At 39.7% G+C, this 22269-nt stretch overlaps 1 protein-coding gene across 1 annotated transcript in view; it reads left to right on the top strand.

The window, feature by feature from the left end:
• The window catches only part of LOC111872357, an 870691-nt gene that overhangs the window by 399856 nt on the left and 448566 nt on the right, over positions 1 to 22269 (top strand). The window contains exon 3 of the mRNA XM_023866150.2: positions 9750 to 9891. Within this exon, the coding sequence (XP_023721918.1) occupies positions 9750 to 9891 (142 nt within the window). The remainder of the gene's footprint in view (positions 1 to 9749; positions 9892 to 22269) is intronic.

The raw sequence follows: 22269 nt of genomic DNA, 5'->3' as shown, positions 1-22269 counted from the left end.
GAATATTGATGGCTTCCTGTTTAAAAAGCTTAGCAGACAGTATTATTATATACGGTTTATGATAATTAATAATTTTATTATTGTATTATGAAGAAGATATATATTATACAGCAGAACATTCTATGAACCTTTATTAGACCACAAATTTGTCGTGATAATTTAAGCCTAAATGTAGGAAATTACGTCCATTTCTGACAGATTGGGTCGGAGTTTCAGTTCAAACACTGTATCATTTCGGGGGTTCCCATTTACTGCTACATCTCGCACACATTTTGAAGTTAGAACAAAGCAACATCAATGGATGCTATTCCAAACCGCAACAACTAGTCGCAAAACAAACGAGCCGTGCTATTCGTGACCGCAATCGAACACAACACAAGCGATTTTGCTGATCAAAATAAAAGCAACATAAAATGTTCAATACAAAACCATGAAGGGCTCAAAGAAATTATAGGGATTAGGCCTTTACGCTTTCCAATAGTTGTATCCGTTGTAATCACATCAAACGCGTTACGCGATTCTATGTAGCGTTTTCCTTCTCGTCAAATTATATTTCATATACGTAATATTTTGTCATATGTACTGCGGGTTCCAAAGGACATTTAGCATTCACACGTGTATTTGACTTAATAACTTCAAAATAAGATTGTGAAAGTGTGCTCTAATGGAGTATATATATACCGTATTTACGCATGTATAGGCCGCAATTTTCAGACAGAAATTATAGAAAAAATAATTTTCTTGGAATATTATTTCAGGAGTAGAACACCCTGTATTACTAATTATGAATATAATTTTTTTTAAATGAAGTGTGATTTCGAATATTTCGAATATAAGCCGCACCCCAGTTTTCCTCTTTAATTTTTGGCAAGAAATGTGCGGCCTATACATGCGTAAATACGGTATATATATATTTTTTTTTTCAGATATTTTCTTCAAGAATTTTTTATTCCTTCTTGATTTCGATATTTAGTGCATAAAGGTCGGTTTTCAGTCAGTTTTATTGCTTCTGACTTCGCCAGCACAGTCATTCCTGCTTTTAGTCTTGAGATCCATGATCAAGATTTTTGTTCTCTCCTAGACTTCTACGTGTTTAGAACTGCGGCCTCCTCCACGGCTAAGGATGGATATGTCTCTCAGTGTAGGCGCTAAGTTTGTTGCACCGTAGTTTCAGCACGAGTGTATCCGCGCTGTCGTTGCATCCGGGTCGCTTTGGACTCTGTGCTTACTCTGTCAGTGCACTGTACCAAGTAATATTTATACAAGATAGGCAGAGGTTTCCCCGTGTTGAGGCGGGGTTAGAATACCTCCACCGTAGTCCTGCTAGTAGTAGAAGGCGACAAAAAGGGAACCCAGTTCCTGGGGGTATAGCTGGACCACCCTGTCACTGCAGAACATAAATACAGAGACCTGGTCCTCCAGTCTGGGGGTTGGACGTAAGGCTGACGACTTTTCTTTGTAAAACAAAAGAAATATTGTCACGAAATCCAAAGAAGCCAATACCAGATACAATCTGGCAAAACCTTCTAAGGAAGGCTATGGCTCAAAAAGGGCTGTTTTGCGAAAGCTACAGAGATTTTCTCTAATTGCAGGCTTCTGCAGCAGGTTATGCCTTAAATAGATCTAACTACTCTGAGACTGCAGTTAATTAGCTGATCAGTCGTAGGCCTGATCGTCTGATCACAAAACCCAGTGAAGATGTTTGAGAAGAACTGACATTTTTTATCTAAATGTAAAATTAGCACACAATAATTGACTAAAAAGTCAGGGTTCTTTTATGTTAGCATCCTCTTGTTGACTTGCGTTATTGTGAAGTAGTGGGTACAGAATAATTTTATAATAACTTATAATAAATACTTCTATACAGTTTGCACAACTGGCCGCCTGTCACTTCTCACACCCTCGAAACCACCCCCTTGTCTGAAATTTTTCTTCTGCGCATTCAAGGTTACTCTTGGCCTTGTTCGAAGTTACGTGACACTTGCTATGAAGCTCCAGTTGCTGCATATTGTCATGTTATTTGTGCTTATGATTCTTACGCTGTGTGCCAGCATCATATTATTAGGTCTGTGCCTCCAATTTTGCATCTTCAACATAATTTTTCATGTCTGAAATGCAGGAGGATACAATAGAATCGAAGCGCAGCTATAATAGAAGAAAATAAATGCCTATAGAATTTTATCGGAGAAACCTCATGAAAAATGAACATTTGAAAGGAAGAAGGCAATGAGAGGTTAGCCGAAAGATTGATACGAGGGGAAAGGATCGTAAATGTAGGGCGTAAGTGTTGCTAGCTCTGAATCATGTACGGTTATGTGTTTCTATGTGGATAATATTCAAACTTCAGGCTGAATGAGAGATAGTTAATTAAGTACCACACTTTTTAAATTGTCTGTATGATTTTATACAATCTTTCAGTTCCGTAAATCAGAAATGTGTTTTATTATAACGTCTTTGTATCCACCGTCCGTCAATAGCGCTACTAGTCACGAGTAAGACAACACCACACGCTGCTGGAGGGAACAACACACAAGCAAGGGGCATATTGCAGATTGCAAACGTAACAGAACAACGGGCTCACAAACGGAAGAACAAGCTGCAGAAACAAACCTTCTGGAATAATCACATAGCTCTAAACAATTGTACGACGCCCCTTATGAGGTGGAATAGCATTTTACAAAAATAATGGGAAATTAAGAGAAAATTATAATTAATTTTAATTAATTATATTTATGTTATTTTTAAGTGGACCGCGGTTTTAGTGCACATCAGAACAGTGTAACAGTTTCGATACATTAAGACACCTGAAGATGGCCATCTATGTCCGAAACATGTTTTGTTAAGTGTTAAATGGTGAATAAACAATTGCTGCATTATTGACGGACTGTGGATACATAGACGTTTTAATTAAAGATTTGCAACAGAATGCTGAAATACAGAAATGTATTTTATATTGATTGTGCAAACATTTTAAAGAAACAGTTCATTCCTATCGCGTCCACATCACGAGGACACGGCGTGGTTTGCGAGCACTCTGAGTCTTGCTGTAACTATACATAAGGATAATGGCCATAAAATGAGGTTATAATGCTTCTAACTGCTACCATTAAATTCAATCGCAAGGGGTGAACGTAATTCGCTTTATGGTCGCAGTAGCTGATGACTGGGCCATTTCGGAGTACACCAGATCCATCTTCTTCTATTGTTTAATATGTTGAGCTGTTGTGTTGACGTTCATAACCCACAGACAATCAATTTTAAAGTAAACAAACATGAATGTAGAACTCCATAACCGACCTAGAAATGTAATATCCCCGAGATATCGTCATACAAAATTTTGAATGTAATAATATCTTTGTGCTCAGGGAATTATGAGATCGCTGGAAATAGGAACCCATTCAGCTTCTCATAGCTCATTCAAGTTATTACCGAACATTAAGTTGGATGTATTTTTTATTGGTCCTCGATTTAATTTTCATCACAGGAATCCTGATATTACTGGCACCGAAATAATGATCACAGTTTTATAGGTTAGAGTCTGCCTATTCAAGATTAACCCCTAGAATATTTGCTCTCTACAAAATTCGATTGACGTATCAAAATTTTATGGTTTCCTGTCGGGTTTGCCTGCAATTCTCATATAAACAGAGAATCGACCTAATGTTGACCTTGTATTATACTGCATATTCTACTGTCTTTTCCGTTTCGCCTGCCAAATTCCGTCTGACAATTCATGAATTTTATCAGTATTCCACCGTCCTTACATCCACGATAATTCCAGTCTTGCTGAAGGTTAATGATAATACACGTATTAACACAACTGTATAAGTTGCAGCCGGGTTAGCGCAGTCGGTATAGCGACTGGCTATGGACTGGACGACCGAGGGGTCGGAGTTCGAGTCACTCTAAGTTCAAGAATTTTCACTTCTCCAATCGTCCAGACCGGCTCTGGGGTCCACCCAACCTCCTATCCAATGAGTACCGGGGGCTCTATCCAGGGGTTAAAGCGGCCGGGGCGTGAAGCTGTCCATTCGCCTCGAACTAGTGCCGAGGTTAAGAAAATATGAATCTAAATATTAACTCCCCCCATACGCCTGCATGTTGTAGTGCTTAATTAGTTTACCTTCAGCTTCAAGGTATAAGCGCCCCGTAAAACGTTTACAGGGCTTTGGGGGATTATTAAGCTTAAATGATTATTTTTATTTGTAAGTTCTTCTAATATAGGATGTAAGATTTGAGGTTCTCACAGCGGTGGTAATGAAGATGTCTATCTTCTGGGGTATAACACCGTGTAGTCCGTTCAAATTCGACCGATGTTTCTATGAACTTGCCGCCGGCATCTTCATGGTCAAAGAAAGCAGGTGGAAAGCAGAACGCTGGTTTTTTACTTAGATTTTTTTATACCATGAAGATGGAGGCGACATGTACTTCCGAAATATATATGACACAAAATCCGTCTTAAGTGCAACAATTTAATTGTAGTTCTTTCTTATTCCCTTCCTCCACGCTACATGTTTCGGCCCTAAATGGCCATCATCAGGTGTGTATTTTTACGTAGCTGCTACACTGCCCGTAGTTTAAAATTTAAAATCACCAGTCTTTCCTGTTGTATGTATGTATAAAATCTTTGTTAACCTACACGCGTCAATTTGATTTCTAAAATTGGCACTTTTTTAAAACTTCAATTCAAATTAAAATGTCTAAAAATTTTATGTTCTTTTTCTGTTCCGAAATATCGGTAGAATTTCAACGGACTACACGTCGTTGTATTCCAGAAGACAGAACTATTCTTCTAATATTGTTCTGTTTTATATAGTTAAGTTAAACCGTCACTACAACAAAAATACATACTGTATTTAAAGTTTCATAATTAAAACTTGTATTCCTGCTACAAGTTCCGGTCACACAGGACCATCATCAGGCAGTTAATACAGGAATACGTGTACTCGTTGAATTACTAATATGGATGCAACGTGTCACGCTATATGATAGCAGAATTGTCTCAAGTTAAGTAATAAGTATTATAATTAAGTGTATAAAATATATAATATATGAAGGTATGTATGTATATGTATGTTCTGTTTTGTTTCTAACATCTTTTGGGCCCTTAATTCTTGTTACTGTAGACAGACGCCCCTTCCTCCACCTCTGAGTATTGTGATTCTGTAGTTCAGCATTCCGCTGCAATTGTTCAAATAAGCGTCCACTCTTTATCTTCTGTCAAAATTGCAACACTTTTATATTCTACACTTCAACACTACATGTTTTGGCCTCAAACGGCCATCTTCAGGTGTCTTTATGTTACAGATATTTTACTAAAACTGTGTTAAAACTGCTACACTGTTCTAATTCGTGTTAAAATCACACGTTGTAGTCTTCTTAAGCAATAGGAGATAAAGTCCGTTAAAATTTCTGTTGCATATTATATCACCTCATCCGGGGCGTCGTCATTTTCGTAAATGGATCAAGGTGTTTTTCTCGGCAGCTTGCCCCTCACGTTCGTGGTCTACTTTCAGTTTTTGACTGCCATATGCTCCTGGTTTGTGTGTGCTTCCTCCACAGCGTGTGGTGTTGTCTTTATTAGCCGTTTGAGGCCGAAACTTGTAGCGTCGAAGTGTAGAATGTAAAAGTGTTGCAATTTTGACGGAAGATAAACAATGGACGCAAATCTGAGTATTGGGGTTCACTCATTTATGGAGCTGAGCCCTTCTCGAGAAGCCGCCAATTCTGCAGCTACTAAAGAATTCCCAGCATTTTATGGAACCCGACGGCGCATTACCGTGTTCACAAGAACCCTACATTTGTCCCTGTCCTGAGCCAGATCAATCCAATCCATAACCTCCCAGTCAATCTCTCTAAGATTAATTTTAATATTGTCCACCAACTTACGCCTTAGTCTTCCCTGTGATCTCTTTCCTTCTGGCTTTCCCACCAATATCCTATATGCATTCCCCTTCTCCCTCATTCGTGCTACATGCCCTGCCCACCTCATCCTCCTCGAATTGATTATTCTAATTATACTTGGAGAAGAGTACAAGTTATGAAGATCCTCATTATGCAGTTTTCTCCAACTTCCTCTCACTTCATCTCTCTTCGGTCCAAATATTCTCCTCAACACCCTGTTCTCAAACACCCTTAGTCTATGTTCCTATGTCAGAGACCAAGTTTCACACCCATACAGAATCACAGGCAAAATTATAGTTTTGTATGTTCTAATTTTTATGTTTTTGGACAGCAGACGAGAAGACGAAAGTTCTGGACTGAATGGTAGCAAGCATTGCCCGTTTCAATCTCCTCTTAATTTCCTCCTGAATCAGGTTTTGATCTGTTATCGTCGTTCCCAAATATCTGAAGTGTGCCACATTTTCAAAACATCTGTTAGCTACCTGTTACGTTTGTCTAATTTAACTTGTAACGTTTCATTTTTTCAATTACTTACTACAGTATCTACATCAGCAGCACAAGACCCATTGACCCTGCTACAACACTGAATCCCATAACATAGAGCTGTTCATATAAATCACTGTTGCTTTGCAATTTCTCGTCGGTCACTGTTATAACAGCAACATTTGACCCGCTGCTTGCGGACCCCTCCGTAATCTCAGCGTGCTGTTATAACCTTGTAGTGTTGGGAGGGTTTAGTGTCCCTAGTGGCCAAGACGACTACCCAGCGAAATCTTATCCGTAGACGAGAAGGAAGCTAAGAATGACCGTGAAAGCACTTTCTCTAGGGGACTAACGTCACAGAATCAAAAGTTCTTGCTCCTGAAGGTCGGGAGTTGTGCGGAAAGGCCGGGAATTGACTCATGTAAGAAGTTATACGGAATTCATGCACTCAAAGCTGTGTAACGTAGCCCTGACTCCCTTGACTTTGATCTGGCAGGTGCTCGTTTCACAACCCGGCCGGGACACCGGCTGTCCTGATGGGTATTTTATGGTTTTCCTAAGCCCCTCCAGATAGTACCTCCATTAGGCCATGACCACTTCCTTCTAAATCTTTTCAAATTAATTGTTCGCAACCCATCCGACGCTGTGTAGTCTGGGTACCGACTGCGTGATAAAATAACCGACGTAACGAAGAAATTGTGAGGTAAGGGATGTTACCGTCCCCTTTCTTTCCTTGTAACTATGTGCCGGCTTCGGTAGATCACTTGACTCCTGTCAGGATCGTGTTACGGTGATTACTGAGGCAACCGGAAACTGCACGCTTGAAGTTAGTCCATTGCTCGGAATCAACAACATCACTACCACTGTTCACAACCTGTTTATTTATTCAGAAGCGAAATATTATTACGTCCTTTGCAAGCACGGACTTTATATGGCCCTTTAATATTATCAAATTTTGACGATCCAAGTGAAGTGCAGATGAGTTTAGAGAAGCATGAGGAGTTCAGTTCAATGGTGTCTGCCTCCGATCAATTTAAAACGCCAAGTTTCTGAAGACTGGTATCTTGTAGGAGCGTCGCTTCATCCCCCAAGTAGGATTTGAATCGACGGCCTCTCTCCCAGGCAAAAAGAATCAATTTCCTGTTGGTTGATTTTAACTAGCCAAATTCATCATGCAATCGGCACAAGCCAATCGCATAACGACCTTTGAGAATAAAACAGTTTCCAAGATATAGAACTCGGAACCCCATATGTGGAAGAGATTATATTCTTTAGTTCATAGCCCAGCTACACCCTTCCGAAGACACTTTATGACAACTACATATGTCAACAAAACAAAATTCACATATTCGTAAAACTACAGACTTGCCTCCCGTGGTGACCTTGTCCCCTTCCGGACATCCAAACTGCATGTAAACAAGAATAAGGGCAGTTGTTTTCTGTCCAGATACGAAAAACAAGTCATAACATGCTAATAAATCGGTCTCGCCAATAAGCCAGGCACCCTTCCGAAATGTATAAAGAGGGCCATAGCGTCCGCGGAGAACTGTAACAGGTTTGGGCGGTCACAGGGAATAGAACTTTCGTCTGTGTAAACTTCTTACCGGTAAGCCTGTGAATTAGGTGACGCAACTATCTGCATTTTCTCAGTTACGGATGGGAGACATCGGAGGGAGGTAACATCGCCGAATAACATACTCCGACAGTGACGACGAGGTTCATGCATTAATTGCAAAGTCGCGTTTACGTTTATATCTATATATAGCATTCTTTACGTTTTTATGCAGTTATTGGCATTAAGCAAGGGTTTAGTAATGAGGTGTCATAGGAATGTAACAACAAAACAAACCCCTGGCTTGAGTCCGCAAGCGAATTATACTGGCCGAGCGACCGCCGCTTGTCGGCGAAGTTAGTGCAAACTTTAGCGGATAGAGGGCGTCGCGTGGTCAGCGCAACGAATCCCCACGGCCATTAATTTCGGATTTCTAGACCGAATCCCCTATTTCCTTGAAATAGCTCCTGAGTTATGCTCGCGAGGCTGAGAAGACCCCGTTCCAGACCCACTACTTCTCAGAAAATCTGGTAGAGCCGGGAGTCGAAACCGGGACCTATAGATCTGTGACAACAGCAGTGCCATTATTTCGTTATAGTTTTTTAAGATAAATTCAAAGAACATGTGTTTGCTCTCGTTAAATATGTGAGTAGTAATTGTGTTAGAAAATTTTTGACTAAGTAAAGTGATTCCGGTTTGAGGGACATCTTTAAAGATACAATGAAAACATATTTTAGTTTCAAATAGTTGCCAAAGCAGACGCTGATATTTTCGTTACAAGTAATAGAAGAGAATACATTTCCATTTACCCATGAAGTCGAACCCCCACAAGTGCGGTAAGCTTCAGTTTCCACAGGGACGGATATTCGAGAGGCATTCAGAGGCAACTGGCTGGACACGTGGTTATGTTTGTGGGTAACCGAAAAGCTCAGTTATGCCCGTTTCCGAGTCATGTGAGCGTCTAATCGACTGGCTAGAAGAGAGGGTCTCTACGTGATCAGTAATTTGATAGTTACAATTTTAGTTTTATGTGTATCCAACGTAGGTTTCTGTAGCCCAGAGCTTAATTTCGGTTACTGCTAACCTCACTCCGTATTTAGCAAGAGAACCTTCATTCAAATGCACATAAACCGTAAGAGCGAAATTCAGGTTTCTTAGAATATAATAGCTTTTCAGTGTTGTAAATGTTAACAGACCGATCACAGTGGACGCACGGTCTAAGATATTAAGTGTCTTCGCCAGCTCAAACACTGGGATCTTGGGTTCTAATCCCACTCCAGAAATGGATGTCTGTGTGTGTTTATTCTATGTCTGTGTTGTTCTGTGTGTAGGTATAGGCTTTGCGAACGGCTGATCCCCCTTCAAGAAGTCCTTCCTACCATGTATAGATTAAGAAATTGAAGAAAGCGGCCAAGGCCCAATAAAGGGCTGTAGAGCCATAGATAGATAGATAGATAGATATGTGTCCATCTATCTTGGAACATAGGGCATCCGTGAAACGCTTCGTTTCGCTTTAGTTTCTTAATCTTAGACAGTCTGTAGGTCTCCTTGGACGAGAGATCAGCCCGTCTCACGGCCGCTACTTACACAGAAACACAGAATAAACGCTGTCAAACATCCATGCCTTGGGTGGGAATCGAACCTACTATCTGAGTGTTCGAGCGACTGAAGACATTTCCTGCCTTAGACCGCACGACCACTGATCGGCAGCAGTATTGACTAATACACTTTAAATAAGGGAACGAGTTCTCTTGACACGTTGACAGGTAATATTGAAGCGGTGTGAATAATTGTTATTCATTTTTTACAGGGATGTGCAAGTTCCCAAACAACTGGTCGGGACATTGGTTTCAGTCGGGAGTTCCCCATCTTTTGATGATCAACACAAGTGTCATTGAAACGAAAGGGATTTGTGTGGAGAATGAAGGAGACAAATTCGTCATCGAGGACAGGTAAGTAAGAGAACTTAGTAGTTACAGTGCTTCACTTGTGGAGTCAGGTCTCACAGATATAGAAACTTGCCCAGAATTATCTATATTTGGAACCAAGTGGGTAACTGTGCGTTAGTGGCGGGATCAGTGGGGCTGTAGGTTTCTTGAACATTTATTCTTACATTTTCATCACGGTTTCTATGTTTTATCTTTATTGCAGACATCAGTGACGGCTGCATATGATAAAGTGTTATTAGATATATTGATATTGGTACACCAGTACAGTTGTTTCATCAAATCGAAAATATTTTTTATTGCTAGTGGGTGTGACTAAGTTCCTTGTACTGCGGCCACTTCTGGCCTACTGTACCAGCCCCAGATGATAGGTGAGGGTGATTGTGGAGCAATTGGTGGAATGAAGATTGGCAGGGAAAACCGAAGTACTCGGAGAAAACCTGCACCAGCTCCACTTTGTCCACCACAAATCCCACTTGACCAGACCCGGGATCGAACCCGGGCCGCAAATCGAAACGTTACATGAATTATAGATTTGAAGAAGAAGCGCGATATAGAGAGCACGCAGTCGAGGATTGATTCGACTTATTCATCTTACGTTCATATATATGCTTAGTATCTTGATGTCTTCAACAACATTACTGTACACTCACTGCAAATGTCGATTTTGACGAAACCGTCTCTAGTGGACAGACGGATTTCATTGCCGTTCAGTATTCAGCTACCAACAGTGGTTTACGGAGCAATAGTCGATTTCGTTTTCAAGGTAATGTAGTTGAGGTGAATCATATGTGCAATGCTTCATGTCTCTGAAGTTTCTTTTATAGAATATTCTGCGTTTTCTGAATCCAAACCACAAGAAGGGCCTGGTTCAGTTTCCCTCTTAAAATTCCGTCTGTTGATATGTTAAGAATTTTATGACGCACAGGTTTTGTCTTTTCTTTTAATTTATATTTGTTGTTGTTTACTTTTCGGTTCCTTGGTTTGCTTTTTCTTCGTTTGTTTTTTGAAATGTCGCAAGTAGCTCACAGACAACGTAGCAGAATTCAGAGGCTCAGAACTTGGCAGCAAAGTGGCATTCCGGTTTATAGTGTGACATGTTGCGCAACGGAGGACCCCTACCTCCCCAGCGGCACGTGGCGATTCAGCAACAGGACAGTAAAATTATTATTCCCGGAACGTTCTGTTACTATGGATATTGGGGTATTTTAATGATGGAAGCAAGTGGAATAGAGTAGACTGGAATACGTGACGCCTGTCATTGTTACTACACCCTCGTTTTCGAGTGATATCCTTTTGATCGCATTAGTCATTGTCCATTGGATTAAAGTGGCCGCTACTTTACACCTTTATGCTTTAAGGGCTATAAACGTTCCATGCGATCATTCCGAAACTTCTCCGATGCAATTGACATTAAGGCGTTATTGCACATGTAGTGGGACTCTCGGCATCCTTCAGTAATTGCTGCAAACGCTTCATGGAAATTATGCACGTCTTTCGATATGAGTAATAATGGAATGCATCTGAGTTTTCTCACATATAATGAAACCTTTGAATGTAGAATGTGAAGTTCTGACAGGGTGGTTATGGTCAGTTATGTCTACTGGGATATACCCCCGTGTAGTCCTTTGAAAGTCTACCAAAGCTTCTGCCTTTATCTTCAGTTGAGCTCTGCTTGCCATCTGCTTCACGCTGCCTTCTTGCTTGGACTATTTTTGGAACCTGAAGATGAAGACTGCATGTTCCTACGAAACGTCGTCTGATTTTCAACATACTATACGGCGTTATGTCCCAGAAGGTAGAACTTTTCAGTGTTTAAGTCAGCAGTTGTAGACTGATTTTAGCAACGTAGAATGCAAATTCATTTCATTGTGGTTAATGGGAATTTGACCGATAAGTAAGACCTCACAGCGAAGTTAAAGAATAAAGACTGAAATGAAGAAATTCGTGGATGGGATTTGAAGACAAGAGAGATTGGTGTGCCGATATTGACCCTAGATATTGTGTCTCTGCATGAGACCTCACACAACTTCTGATCTTGCTTCCGATTTTGAAGAGTTGGACATTTGGCTTTTAGAAACTGAATTCCATTTCTAGGACAACTTTCGTAACAATCCTTTTATTTGTTACATATTTTCGTCCACATTTTCCCGGAGATATGCTTTAAATTTATAATTACAATGATGTCCTAAGTAACTAAACACGCAGCCTTATGTGTACTTAGACGTATCTGTATATAATATACTGAATAATTATCAAATTAGGGTGAGGTTAATATTCCAGAGCTTCTCACATATTGATTCCTTATTTACAGTTTACATAGACCTGCTGTACCTTATGTAATGCGTCCTTTCTTCGCTCGTGGTTTTGAGAAGGTAGAATGTAGGAGACCTACCTAATGGCACTGTTCGCTTATTATGACAGTCTTATGAATTTACATTTTCGTTGACCAACATGATACTGTATTTTGGTTCCGTATAAGATTCACTTTGTGGACTAAACAGTTGCCAAGCAACGGAAGGATGGTCTACGTAGGTCACTTTTGCACTAAATTAAGTCATGGGCGCATTGTAACAGGACCGCTGATGGGGGAGGCGCCGCACAGGGGGAGAGAGATGGGGCGGTTAACACTGTACGAAAGATTTGTAATATTAGAACTAACGAGTTTTATTGATTAATGTAAAATTTGTACTTATTAATTGAAAGAAATTTTCAAAAAATTTCCGATTGCAGCAGACTTATCGCTTTGGTGTTAATGTGTATTGTTCTGACAGAAAGACTTGTGAAACAGCGTAATTATGTTATTTCATAAAAAATTCCATGTGAAGTAAGTACCAGTGATGGAACGTAGTGCAGCGTTTTAAAATCGTAGCAAATTCAATTCCGATGCAGCAGATAGAACCTTCATGGATAAAGAACAAGAAGGGCAGTTGTTATTTTAAGGAAACCAAATGTTAGAAACTTTCACGATCTTTACTTATTGGATGAAGCAGTTGCTAAAGACGTGCCATGTTGTTTTCTGTTTGGACAGAGAACAAAATATTTCTTCAGAGTGATTCGCAGTTCTTATTGAAGCTCACTTGCAACAGCTCACAATCTACAAAATGTACAGTTAATGATATGTATGAAATAATTCTGGAAATGGCATCTATTGTAAAAAGCGGATGATGGATTTGGTAAATCAAGTAGAGAAGGCGCCGACCTCAGTGGCCTCGCGGTCTAGGGCATGGACTGTTTTCGCTGGCTCGAACACTGTAATTTTGGGTTCGAATCCCACTCAAGATATGGATGTTTGTCTCCGTTTATTCTGTTTGTGTTGTCCTATATGTAGGTAGCAGCCTTGTGACGGACTGATCACTCGTCAAAGGGGTCCTGCCGTCTGTGTAAAACAGATTACAAAACTGAAGAAGAGGACGGGACCCAGCAAAAGGATGTAGAGCCACTGATGAATGAAATCAGGGAAGAATTCCTTCTTCCAGGGGTTTCTTCAAATAAACTGTTTCTATATAGCAAAATTATTGTTATTGTTACAAACCCATGAGTATATTCACGTTGATAATAGAAAAACGACAGATGGTTAAAAAATCTTATTTTTCTTAATAAACAGTAGGGAAATTTATGTAATAAAATGTTTAATTTATTATGATACTCTCATGGATATATATCCCAGCGATGAGTGTTCTGTTATACACCAGCAAGATAACTCATAGTGTCACATGATTATTTAAATGTCTGTTAAGCGCCAAGAATAGTGAATAGATTGATTTCGCTTTATAAAACCTGTTTCAGTTGCCTTGCGTCTCACACCAGGTACAGAGAATCGGAGAACAAGAAAGAATTCGCTGCAGTTCTGTAACCATTCATGGCATACACACCCGTTATAAGGTAGAGCATGGTTTGTATGGCGTGAATTCAAGCGCTTGTTCTACTGTGCGCGTAACTGGATTGGTTCAGTGGTACTGAGACCCTCTGTCAAAACAGAACCCCCACTGCTGCAGGAAACAACTGCTGCTGTCGATACACGTGTATTGAATCTGACTTGCTTAACTTTCACGTACAAAAGGATACAATTTGGCGATCCTGCATTCAAGGAGATGTGAATACAATCAATGCTGAATTTGTATCATTAACCCTGTGTATGTGGGCATTTAAATGCCCCCCCTTGTTGCGCATAGAGTAGCATTTTAAATATGCTGTGGCTCTTACGACGTTCCGTTTGCAAACACTGTTAGCGCATACATTCTGAATTAGAAGAATAGAAACACAAACTACACTTCGGTAGTAAACAGTTGTTAAAAGTTATTCAAGTGATACAGAAAGGACACATTTTTAATTTATGCTTTACGTGAATTAATTTATGAAACCAGATCCAATTTGTGCTAACTTAATAAGTGGTGTGAATGCTTCCTCCCTTCCCCTCGACGCTACAGCTCAGGGTGAGCTTTGGCCTCCTCAACAATCTGCCTCCGTTCTTCTCTGGTCTTCATCCATCCGAGGCTGAGTGTCTTGTTTCTGAACAGTTTAGTATTTATTTTTGTGAGGTTGTTAGCCTCACTCCCAGCCCCCAACTTGGAAGACCAGGGTATCCCTCTTCATCTGGCTGCTACCCCTTTAGCTGTCCGGCATGGGTGACCCTACCAGTAGCTACGCTACCGCCGGCATAGCTCCCAGTGTCTCAGGAGCTCTCAAATCCCACCACCACGATAAGATGGAGACACCATCGGTGGGGAAGTGTATGAATAATCCACCTAACATGTAATATAGACCCATAAGAAGAAAATAATTGCTCTAGCAGTTTCTTAGCTTTCTAAAGATGGTGGTCTAAAGATGTGGAGTTATAGAGAGCTCAAAGAAGTGTGAAGAAGATTGAAATTTGGAAGAAATTGGTAGGGACCTGTTTCAGGAAATTACTTCAGTTCGGATAACGTTAAGCCTTCCCCGATCTGCTCGATGATTGTTATAATTCGGGTGCTGTGCTTTCGAGATATACGTAACATACTAAGAAGGATGTGGACATTGAATGATGTTTTCTGTATCTAAATGAATGGTCACTAGAAGTAGCATTGCAACACCTGAACTGGGATCGGTAGAAAAGGAAACACTCTGAACTAGTAAAGTTTCAAATTTGTAATTTTGTTTCTGGGGTATGAACTCACTTCGCAAATAATTATCTGCAGTTACGTACAGTTATTCTAAATATTAATATGTTTTTTATTAAAGACCGTGTTCGAAAGAATTGAATCGGGCTTCTTTGCTAGACACATTTCGTTCATTATATTTAGATATTTTCCGAAAGTCACGTGAATTGTATTTAGTTCGTTCGCCGCTTTTACACCGTGTATATTAAATAGAATTTAAAATACAGAATTTTTCCTAAAACAATATTTTCGAAATAGAAGACAGATTTATTCCCCTTAATTTTTATTTTTACAATATGTTGCATGTTATGTCTGTCGTAACTTCATTTTAGTGTGTGGTGAATTTTTTTCTCAAAATACGACGTAACAGTTATTTCGCTGCCTTTATGAATCAGAATTAATACAGTAAATATTAAGTCAGTGACATCTAAAAGATTTCTATCGTCTCTGAAGAGACGCAATTGCAGAATGTTACGCACGTTTCGAAGGAAGTCTTCTTCTATGTTTACTCTTCTACCATGAAGATGGAGGTAGCAGGTTCATTCGAAGCATTCATAACGTTTTAAACTACACGACGTAATGTTCCAGCATATAGTACACTTTTGCAGTAACCGCCGACATGACCTAAAATCTTCTATCTTGAATTGTTTCTTTATAGACGGGGAAGTTTTGATTTAAGATCATGCAGATTTATTACAAGATTAAAATTAGATTTTAATGCAAACGTCATGCACTCAAAGAAATGTAAATATGCTGTGCTACTTGAAATATATTGCCGAGTAAAGTAAAAGATTCCGCCAAAATTTTCTTATATTATTCCATATTTTAAATTATTTTTGTGTTAGTACTAATATAAGAATAGTACTGTGGCGTCTCTCGATTTCTGGATAGTATTAGGACATAATTTTGTTTTTAAATATGGATGCATGCCTCATTTTAATTAGACCCACGAAAGTCAATTTAAATTAATTCGTTTTAGAGTGCAGAACCACTTGNCTCTTCGCTTGCAGATTTCTTATATTTTTTCTTCTACCCTGAAGATGGAGGCGATACGTTCCTCCGAAACGTCGGTTAACACCACATATACACGGTGCCAAATCCCAGAAGACTGCTTTCTTCATAGTCACCGCCGTGAAAGCCTCAAATCTTACATAGTTCTGAAGTAATTAATAGTTCAATCCGCTCGTACACATTTATTTCTTCTTTTTAAAAATAATTTTTGAGTAGAGGACGATGTTTTCCTTTGTACTGTGGATAATTTATGAGTAATGGAAACAAAGAGTAACATCTGACAACTACATGTACTAAAATATATAGGATACAAGAACAATCGATTGCACATAATATTACTTCGTTTGTTACATGGGAGTACATATGCTGTCACGCCATGCCTTGTATAAGGTACCAAGCGATCAATAAGTGTGTGCAATGCTCGTATCAGTTGATTCACTGAAGAATGACTTACAATTATAGGTTACTGATTGCGTCTTAACGCGCGTGCAACGTGTACAGCAATGGACAGCGAATTGTAAAGAGTTTACAGTAAGATCTCTATAAAGCGGTCCTTCCTAGAAAATATCTCTGATTCCGTAATAGATATAGGACGAAAGCAAACGTAAAAATCCTGTATTTACTATTTACGCTTAAATGAAAACGAAAAACACGCTTCGAATGGGGATGTGATTGGTTTTTCTCTGTTGGAAAAGTAACTTCTTCCTGAGGAAGATGTGTTACAAATGGAAGAGAATTAAGTTACAGCGGTCTTCAGGGCAGAATTAATTTCAAGAAATACTGCTATCTCCAAATTCAGGTTATACCCGACTTATCGACTTTGCTATCTTGAAGATGAAGACTGCAGGTTCCTCCTAAACGCAGGTAACTACCAGACTCCATTGCATCACATCCAAGGAGACTTCAGTGTTCATGAGAATATGTATATAGCATCATCTTATGCCTGTGTTGCTTGTTTAAAGCCCAAACATTCTTCAGTTCTGCTTCAAGCATCTAAGCACATCCTTGAAAAATTCAGTCAAGATGACGGGGATATGATTTCAAGATTGTATCATTGAATTTTTGTTTGATTGACTGATTATAAAATGCAAATCAGAAGTGGATGAAGTTTGGAAATAATTTGAAAGTGTTCATGTGAGTCGATTCAGGGCTCCCTTTTGTGTGTGTGTCATACCATTTGAAACTGATCCCTGGACTCTAGATAACTGTTTGAACCGTACTCGTCTAGGAAACTGATTTTCAAGCCTCTCGAATAGTCATATTATTACCAGACTTTAATTTTTCACACAGAATGAGCACCGTAAAAAAATCCTTTTTCGATAAAACCATCGGCATTTAAAACATGGGACGGTTTTGTAATAAACTGTACACGCGAAACGGAGTAGTGGACTGTGATTATAGGTTTTCAGTCGCTTACAGCTTTCCAATTAATCGATTAGTCATCGATTAGTAGCCGACCCATCGGCTCTGCGACCTGCATTGATGTTGACCGAAGCAGAGGGAGCAAGGCGCATTAATTCGGCTGCGCGTGTGGTTGGTACGGGGGATAGGGAACTCTTACATGGTTCAATAGATTTTTAAATTTTTGTATAACTGAGATTTTGGAGCATTTATTTCTCATATGTTTTGTTTAATATATATATAAATAAATATATATATCATTCTGTCAGTCGCCGCTCTTAAGCCCTAGATACTGAGCCTTGAGAAACGCATTGTGACGAAAATAAGGATTGTGCTTGATACAGTTCGTTCCACATAAAAACTTTCTCCTGTTATTCTTCAGGGAATTTATAAATTCTCTGTGTGTCCTGGGTCGACGATACGATTTATTATTCCATATCTGGGTCGTATGTCATAATTTAATTTTCTGTTTGTGGTTAACAGCAATCTATCCGTAGAACGACTAATGATTACGAAACTTTAATTAACGAATTACGAGTTCCATCATTAGCCGGGCTACAGTGATTCCCCCTCACTGCTACAAATCGTTAAGGCATTTATACATGTATTTGATCTCCATTTTACAGCTTTGCTTTATAGCTAATACACATAAAAAAAACCTCCGTGACCTGTAGTCCTCAAGCGAACTATACCGACCGAGCGCCCGCCGCTTTTCGGCGAAGTTAGTGCCAATTTTTCCCACCGCGGCAGCCCGGGTTCGATCCTGCGTCTGGTTAAGTGGGATTTGTGGTGGACAAAGTGGCGCTGGGGAGGGTTTTTTCCGAGTACTTCGGTTTTCCCTGCCAATCTTAATTCCACCAAATTCTCCATCATCATAATCACACGGGGCAGTCTATAATAGGTCAATCAGTGGCCGACGTGCCGAGTGGACCCAGTTGGATTCCACCCCACACAAAACGAATTAAAAAAAAATTTAGTGCCAACTTTAGCGGATAGAGGGTGTCGCGTGGTCAGCGCAACGGATCCCGACGTCCGTTCATCTCGGGTTTCTAGACCGAAACCGCTATTTCCTTGAAATACCTCCTCGATTATCCTCACGAGGCTGAGTGGACCCTGTTCCAGAGCCACTACTTCTCAGAAACTTGGTAATGTCGGGAATCGAACCCAGGTTCTCTGGATCTGTAGCCAGGAACTCTGACCACTAGACCACAGAGGCATTCACATCCATAGCTCCATAAGACAGGGCACCAGAAAAACAACCTTCAGTCTGTGTATTAAGCAAGAACTGTGAAGTCAACAGAGATAGCAGTTGCTGAATAACGGCTTCGCAAACAAGCATGATTCGAAGGCAACAATTTGATACAACAATAATTCGAAGTGGTGTTTTCTACGCGGTCCATGCTCGGATGTTTCAAGCAGGACAGTTAGTGAGAGTCAGTTATGTTAGTGAGTTAGAGGACTGCTGCGGCTGTCATTTGAACTGTTGTTGTGAGAAATTGGTAGCTGAGACCAGGGATAGTTTGGGAACCCAGAGGACGGGGAAAGTCCGTCGCTGGAAGCCGCTACCGAGCAACGACTTATGAAGGTTTGACGGTGGACACTAGTGTGTGTCTGTAGTAGTGAATTGTAAAGTTTAGTCCGACGCATTATAAATGAGTCCATTAAACGGGATCATTAATCCAAAACCAGTTATAATCACTCTATTACGTGCCAGGATTATATAACTCAAAATGTGTAGAGCATAGAACATAAATATATAACGTGTCCAAAGTAAATAACTGTATTAAAAGTAAATATTCTCGTATTAAAAATTCTGCGATACCTGGAAAGATAAAGGAAATGATGTATGGTCACTGTTTTAGTGTAAATTCTCACCTCCTTCCCTCATGACCTGTTGCTGTCAGAAAGCAGCATACCTTATCTGCAAATATGAAACCAAAATTAATTCCTTTCGTCTTTAAATTTCATTATGGCATATCTTTTCTTATTTGAAAACAATCTTGATTTAAATGTGAATTCTATATTAATAAATAAAGATTACAGAGTCGATAATAGTAGTGTACAGATTTTCGTACAGAATATTTGCACCCCAGTAACTAATTTCTCTATCCAGTTTCGAAGTTTTTTCCTTTTGATAGCAGAATTTAATTGTTATCTCATAATGACTGACGGACTGAAGCTCTGTGATTGCCGTGCCGTTGATTAGCAGTAGACTTAAATTACCATCCATCACTACCAGACCTGAAGCCCTCTCAAACAAGCAGTGCTGTCAAATTAACCATGAATAGTTCCATTAAAAATATGAAATCCTTCTTATATTATTATTTCATCAATTCTGTCATTTGAAATGCTCAGACTGAGAATATGTACAGAGGACTGGAATGCTGCAATGCCTCAACCTGCATGACTTTGCTAATGATGCTTCAAAACTCAAACCGAAAGTCTGACTGCGGATGTTAGCTTATCACACAATTCCATGATACGAGATGGTTATGTCAAACTCTTTCAATATATATTTCTGACATTTACGATTTTTCATTTTCTTATCATTGGTATCCTGTCGAGTAAAAATGTTATATTTAATATCTAGATTGTCCTATCTAATGGGTACCGGGGGCTCTTTCCCCGGGGATAAAGCGGCATAGACGTGAAGCTGACCACTCACCTTCAACTAGTGCCGAGGTGAAGAAAATTTGGATCTACAAATCCACTCCCCCTTATGCCTTCATGGCTTAGTGCGTAATTAGTTAAGCATAAGGGCAAATTTTAAGGCGTGTCCATATTACTCGTGCTCGTGTGACTCGCTATGCTCGCGAGTAATATGGGCGATATGACAAGTCACGAGACAAACAAATTTTTAATTTTTAATTTAAAAACTATAGCCAATAAATTAAAATACGACTACAGCCTATACACACTACGAGTAAAATACGGATCCTCACGCGCCGAAGCCTGGCGAGCAACTGAAGTAGTGTGGACGAAGATTTACGAGCACAAGTAAAAGCCAGACGAGTCTCCTGACGAGCACAAGCCTGGCGAGCACGAGCACGAGCACGAATAATGTGGACGCCCCTCTGTAGATGCTGTCTTGTATTATTTCTGTGGGCTATTGTAAGTCAGACCAACGAAGGTTGAAGTTAGTCAGAGTATGAAGCATAACACATCATACTCGTGCATACTTAGGTAAACTGCAGGTTAGAAAGGAACTGGAAGGAAAGATATTCCCATCAGTAAAATAACAAACAGAGTATAGTAGGAAATAGCCAGAAAATTTGGAAATTATGTCTCTAAAACCGACATGTTTTACCAGAATAAACCGAAGAATAAAACCTGCCAGAGACGAGCAGTAAAGAGACAAATGGAACATTGGTCGCAGCCGGAAGAAATTAGGAAGTTTATAGATGTTAGTGCTGATTAATATGGCGAAGGTCTCCATGTAATTGAATATTTCTACATACTTACATATAAAGTAGCATTGTTTGATGTCCCAATTTGTTATTTAAGTGGAAAATAAAGAAGGGTTCGAATACGTAACATTATATCTAAAGCAGCTTTCTACTATGGCAGTGAATTTGGATTGTGAACAAGAGAGACTCCCAAAAAGTAGAAACCACACAAATAAGACTCCCGAGACCATTATTAGACACTACAAGATTGAACCGCCAGATAAATCCTGACACTCGTGATTGGCTAAAAGTGAACAGCCTTTTAGAAAACATAAAATTATATCCAAGAATGTGCAGAAGCCGTTTAACCAAACTAGCTTTTCAAAATTAACCCCGGGGACGACGGGATGCTGGAAGACCAGGAAAAGATGGAATGATCAAGAACACCTTGATCTTTAAGGGAACATGTTTAAGATTTAACCTTTATTTATGTTCTAAAGAATAAAGAAGAATAAGACGAAGATAGGTAAACATTATGCGGTATCTTCTGTCACTGATTGCATAAGTTCTGATCCTTCAAGATTGTAATTTCAAATTATGATACTGAGTTCACCACTTGTCTAATCGTTCACTTCCTTAACATATATCGAGGGAAAAAGAAAGTTTGCTGCAGCGTTGAGGACGGTGTGAAAATTGCATAATCGGAATTTTTGTCTGGAAAAATTACTGTGACGTATCCGGAGTTTGCGTGACGAATAAGACGTGTTTTGAATTAGATGACAGGATTTATTGACACCTCCTTTACTATACAGGGTGTCCCAGGAGGAATGGACCAAACTTCGGGAGGGTGTTCCTTATGTTAAAGTATGCCGATATAACCCAAAACACCTATGTCCAAAGTTGAACGGTTACGGAGATAATGGCCCAAGAAAAGTGTGGTCTTCTAGCGGGTCCACGGATTATACCTATCAGCTGAGAGGCCTTATCTCTGTTTGTCCTTGAGTGCCGTGATTCACCCTAGCCGTGCTTATGTAGTTGGCTTTATCAGAACGCGCAGTCAGCACGTTACGTCAGCGCTTGCCATTCATGTCTCATGTATAGTGCTTGGAAACCCTAAGGACAATTATGACATGGCGAGCGAGTATTTTGTACTTCAATTTTATGGCTTCATGTCACTCACAAGTTAGTTTGATGTTACGTACATTATTAACATTACAGAATCCACATATTCCTGCCAGTTTTAATATGTATTTTGTAATCAACAAGTGTGCAACGCCGGTCAAAGTTTGACACTTCTCTGGCCATTATCTCCCTAACCGTTGAACATTGGACATAGGTGTTTTGGGTTATATCGGCATACTTTAACATAAGGAACACCCTCCCAAAGTTTGGTCCATTCCTCCTGGGACATCCTGTATATCTGAATCACAATCAATCTTTCATGAGAA

The sequence above is a fragment of the Cryptotermes secundus genome, unplaced genomic scaffold (assembly GCF_002891405.2).
Source record: "Cryptotermes secundus unplaced genomic scaffold, Csec_1.0 scaffold144, whole genome shotgun sequence".
Lineage (NCBI taxonomy): Eukaryota > Metazoa > Arthropoda > Insecta > Blattodea > Kalotermitidae > Cryptotermes > Cryptotermes secundus.
The sequence above is the reverse complement of the archived record's forward strand: the minus strand, read 5'-3'. Positions and strand labels throughout refer to the sequence as shown.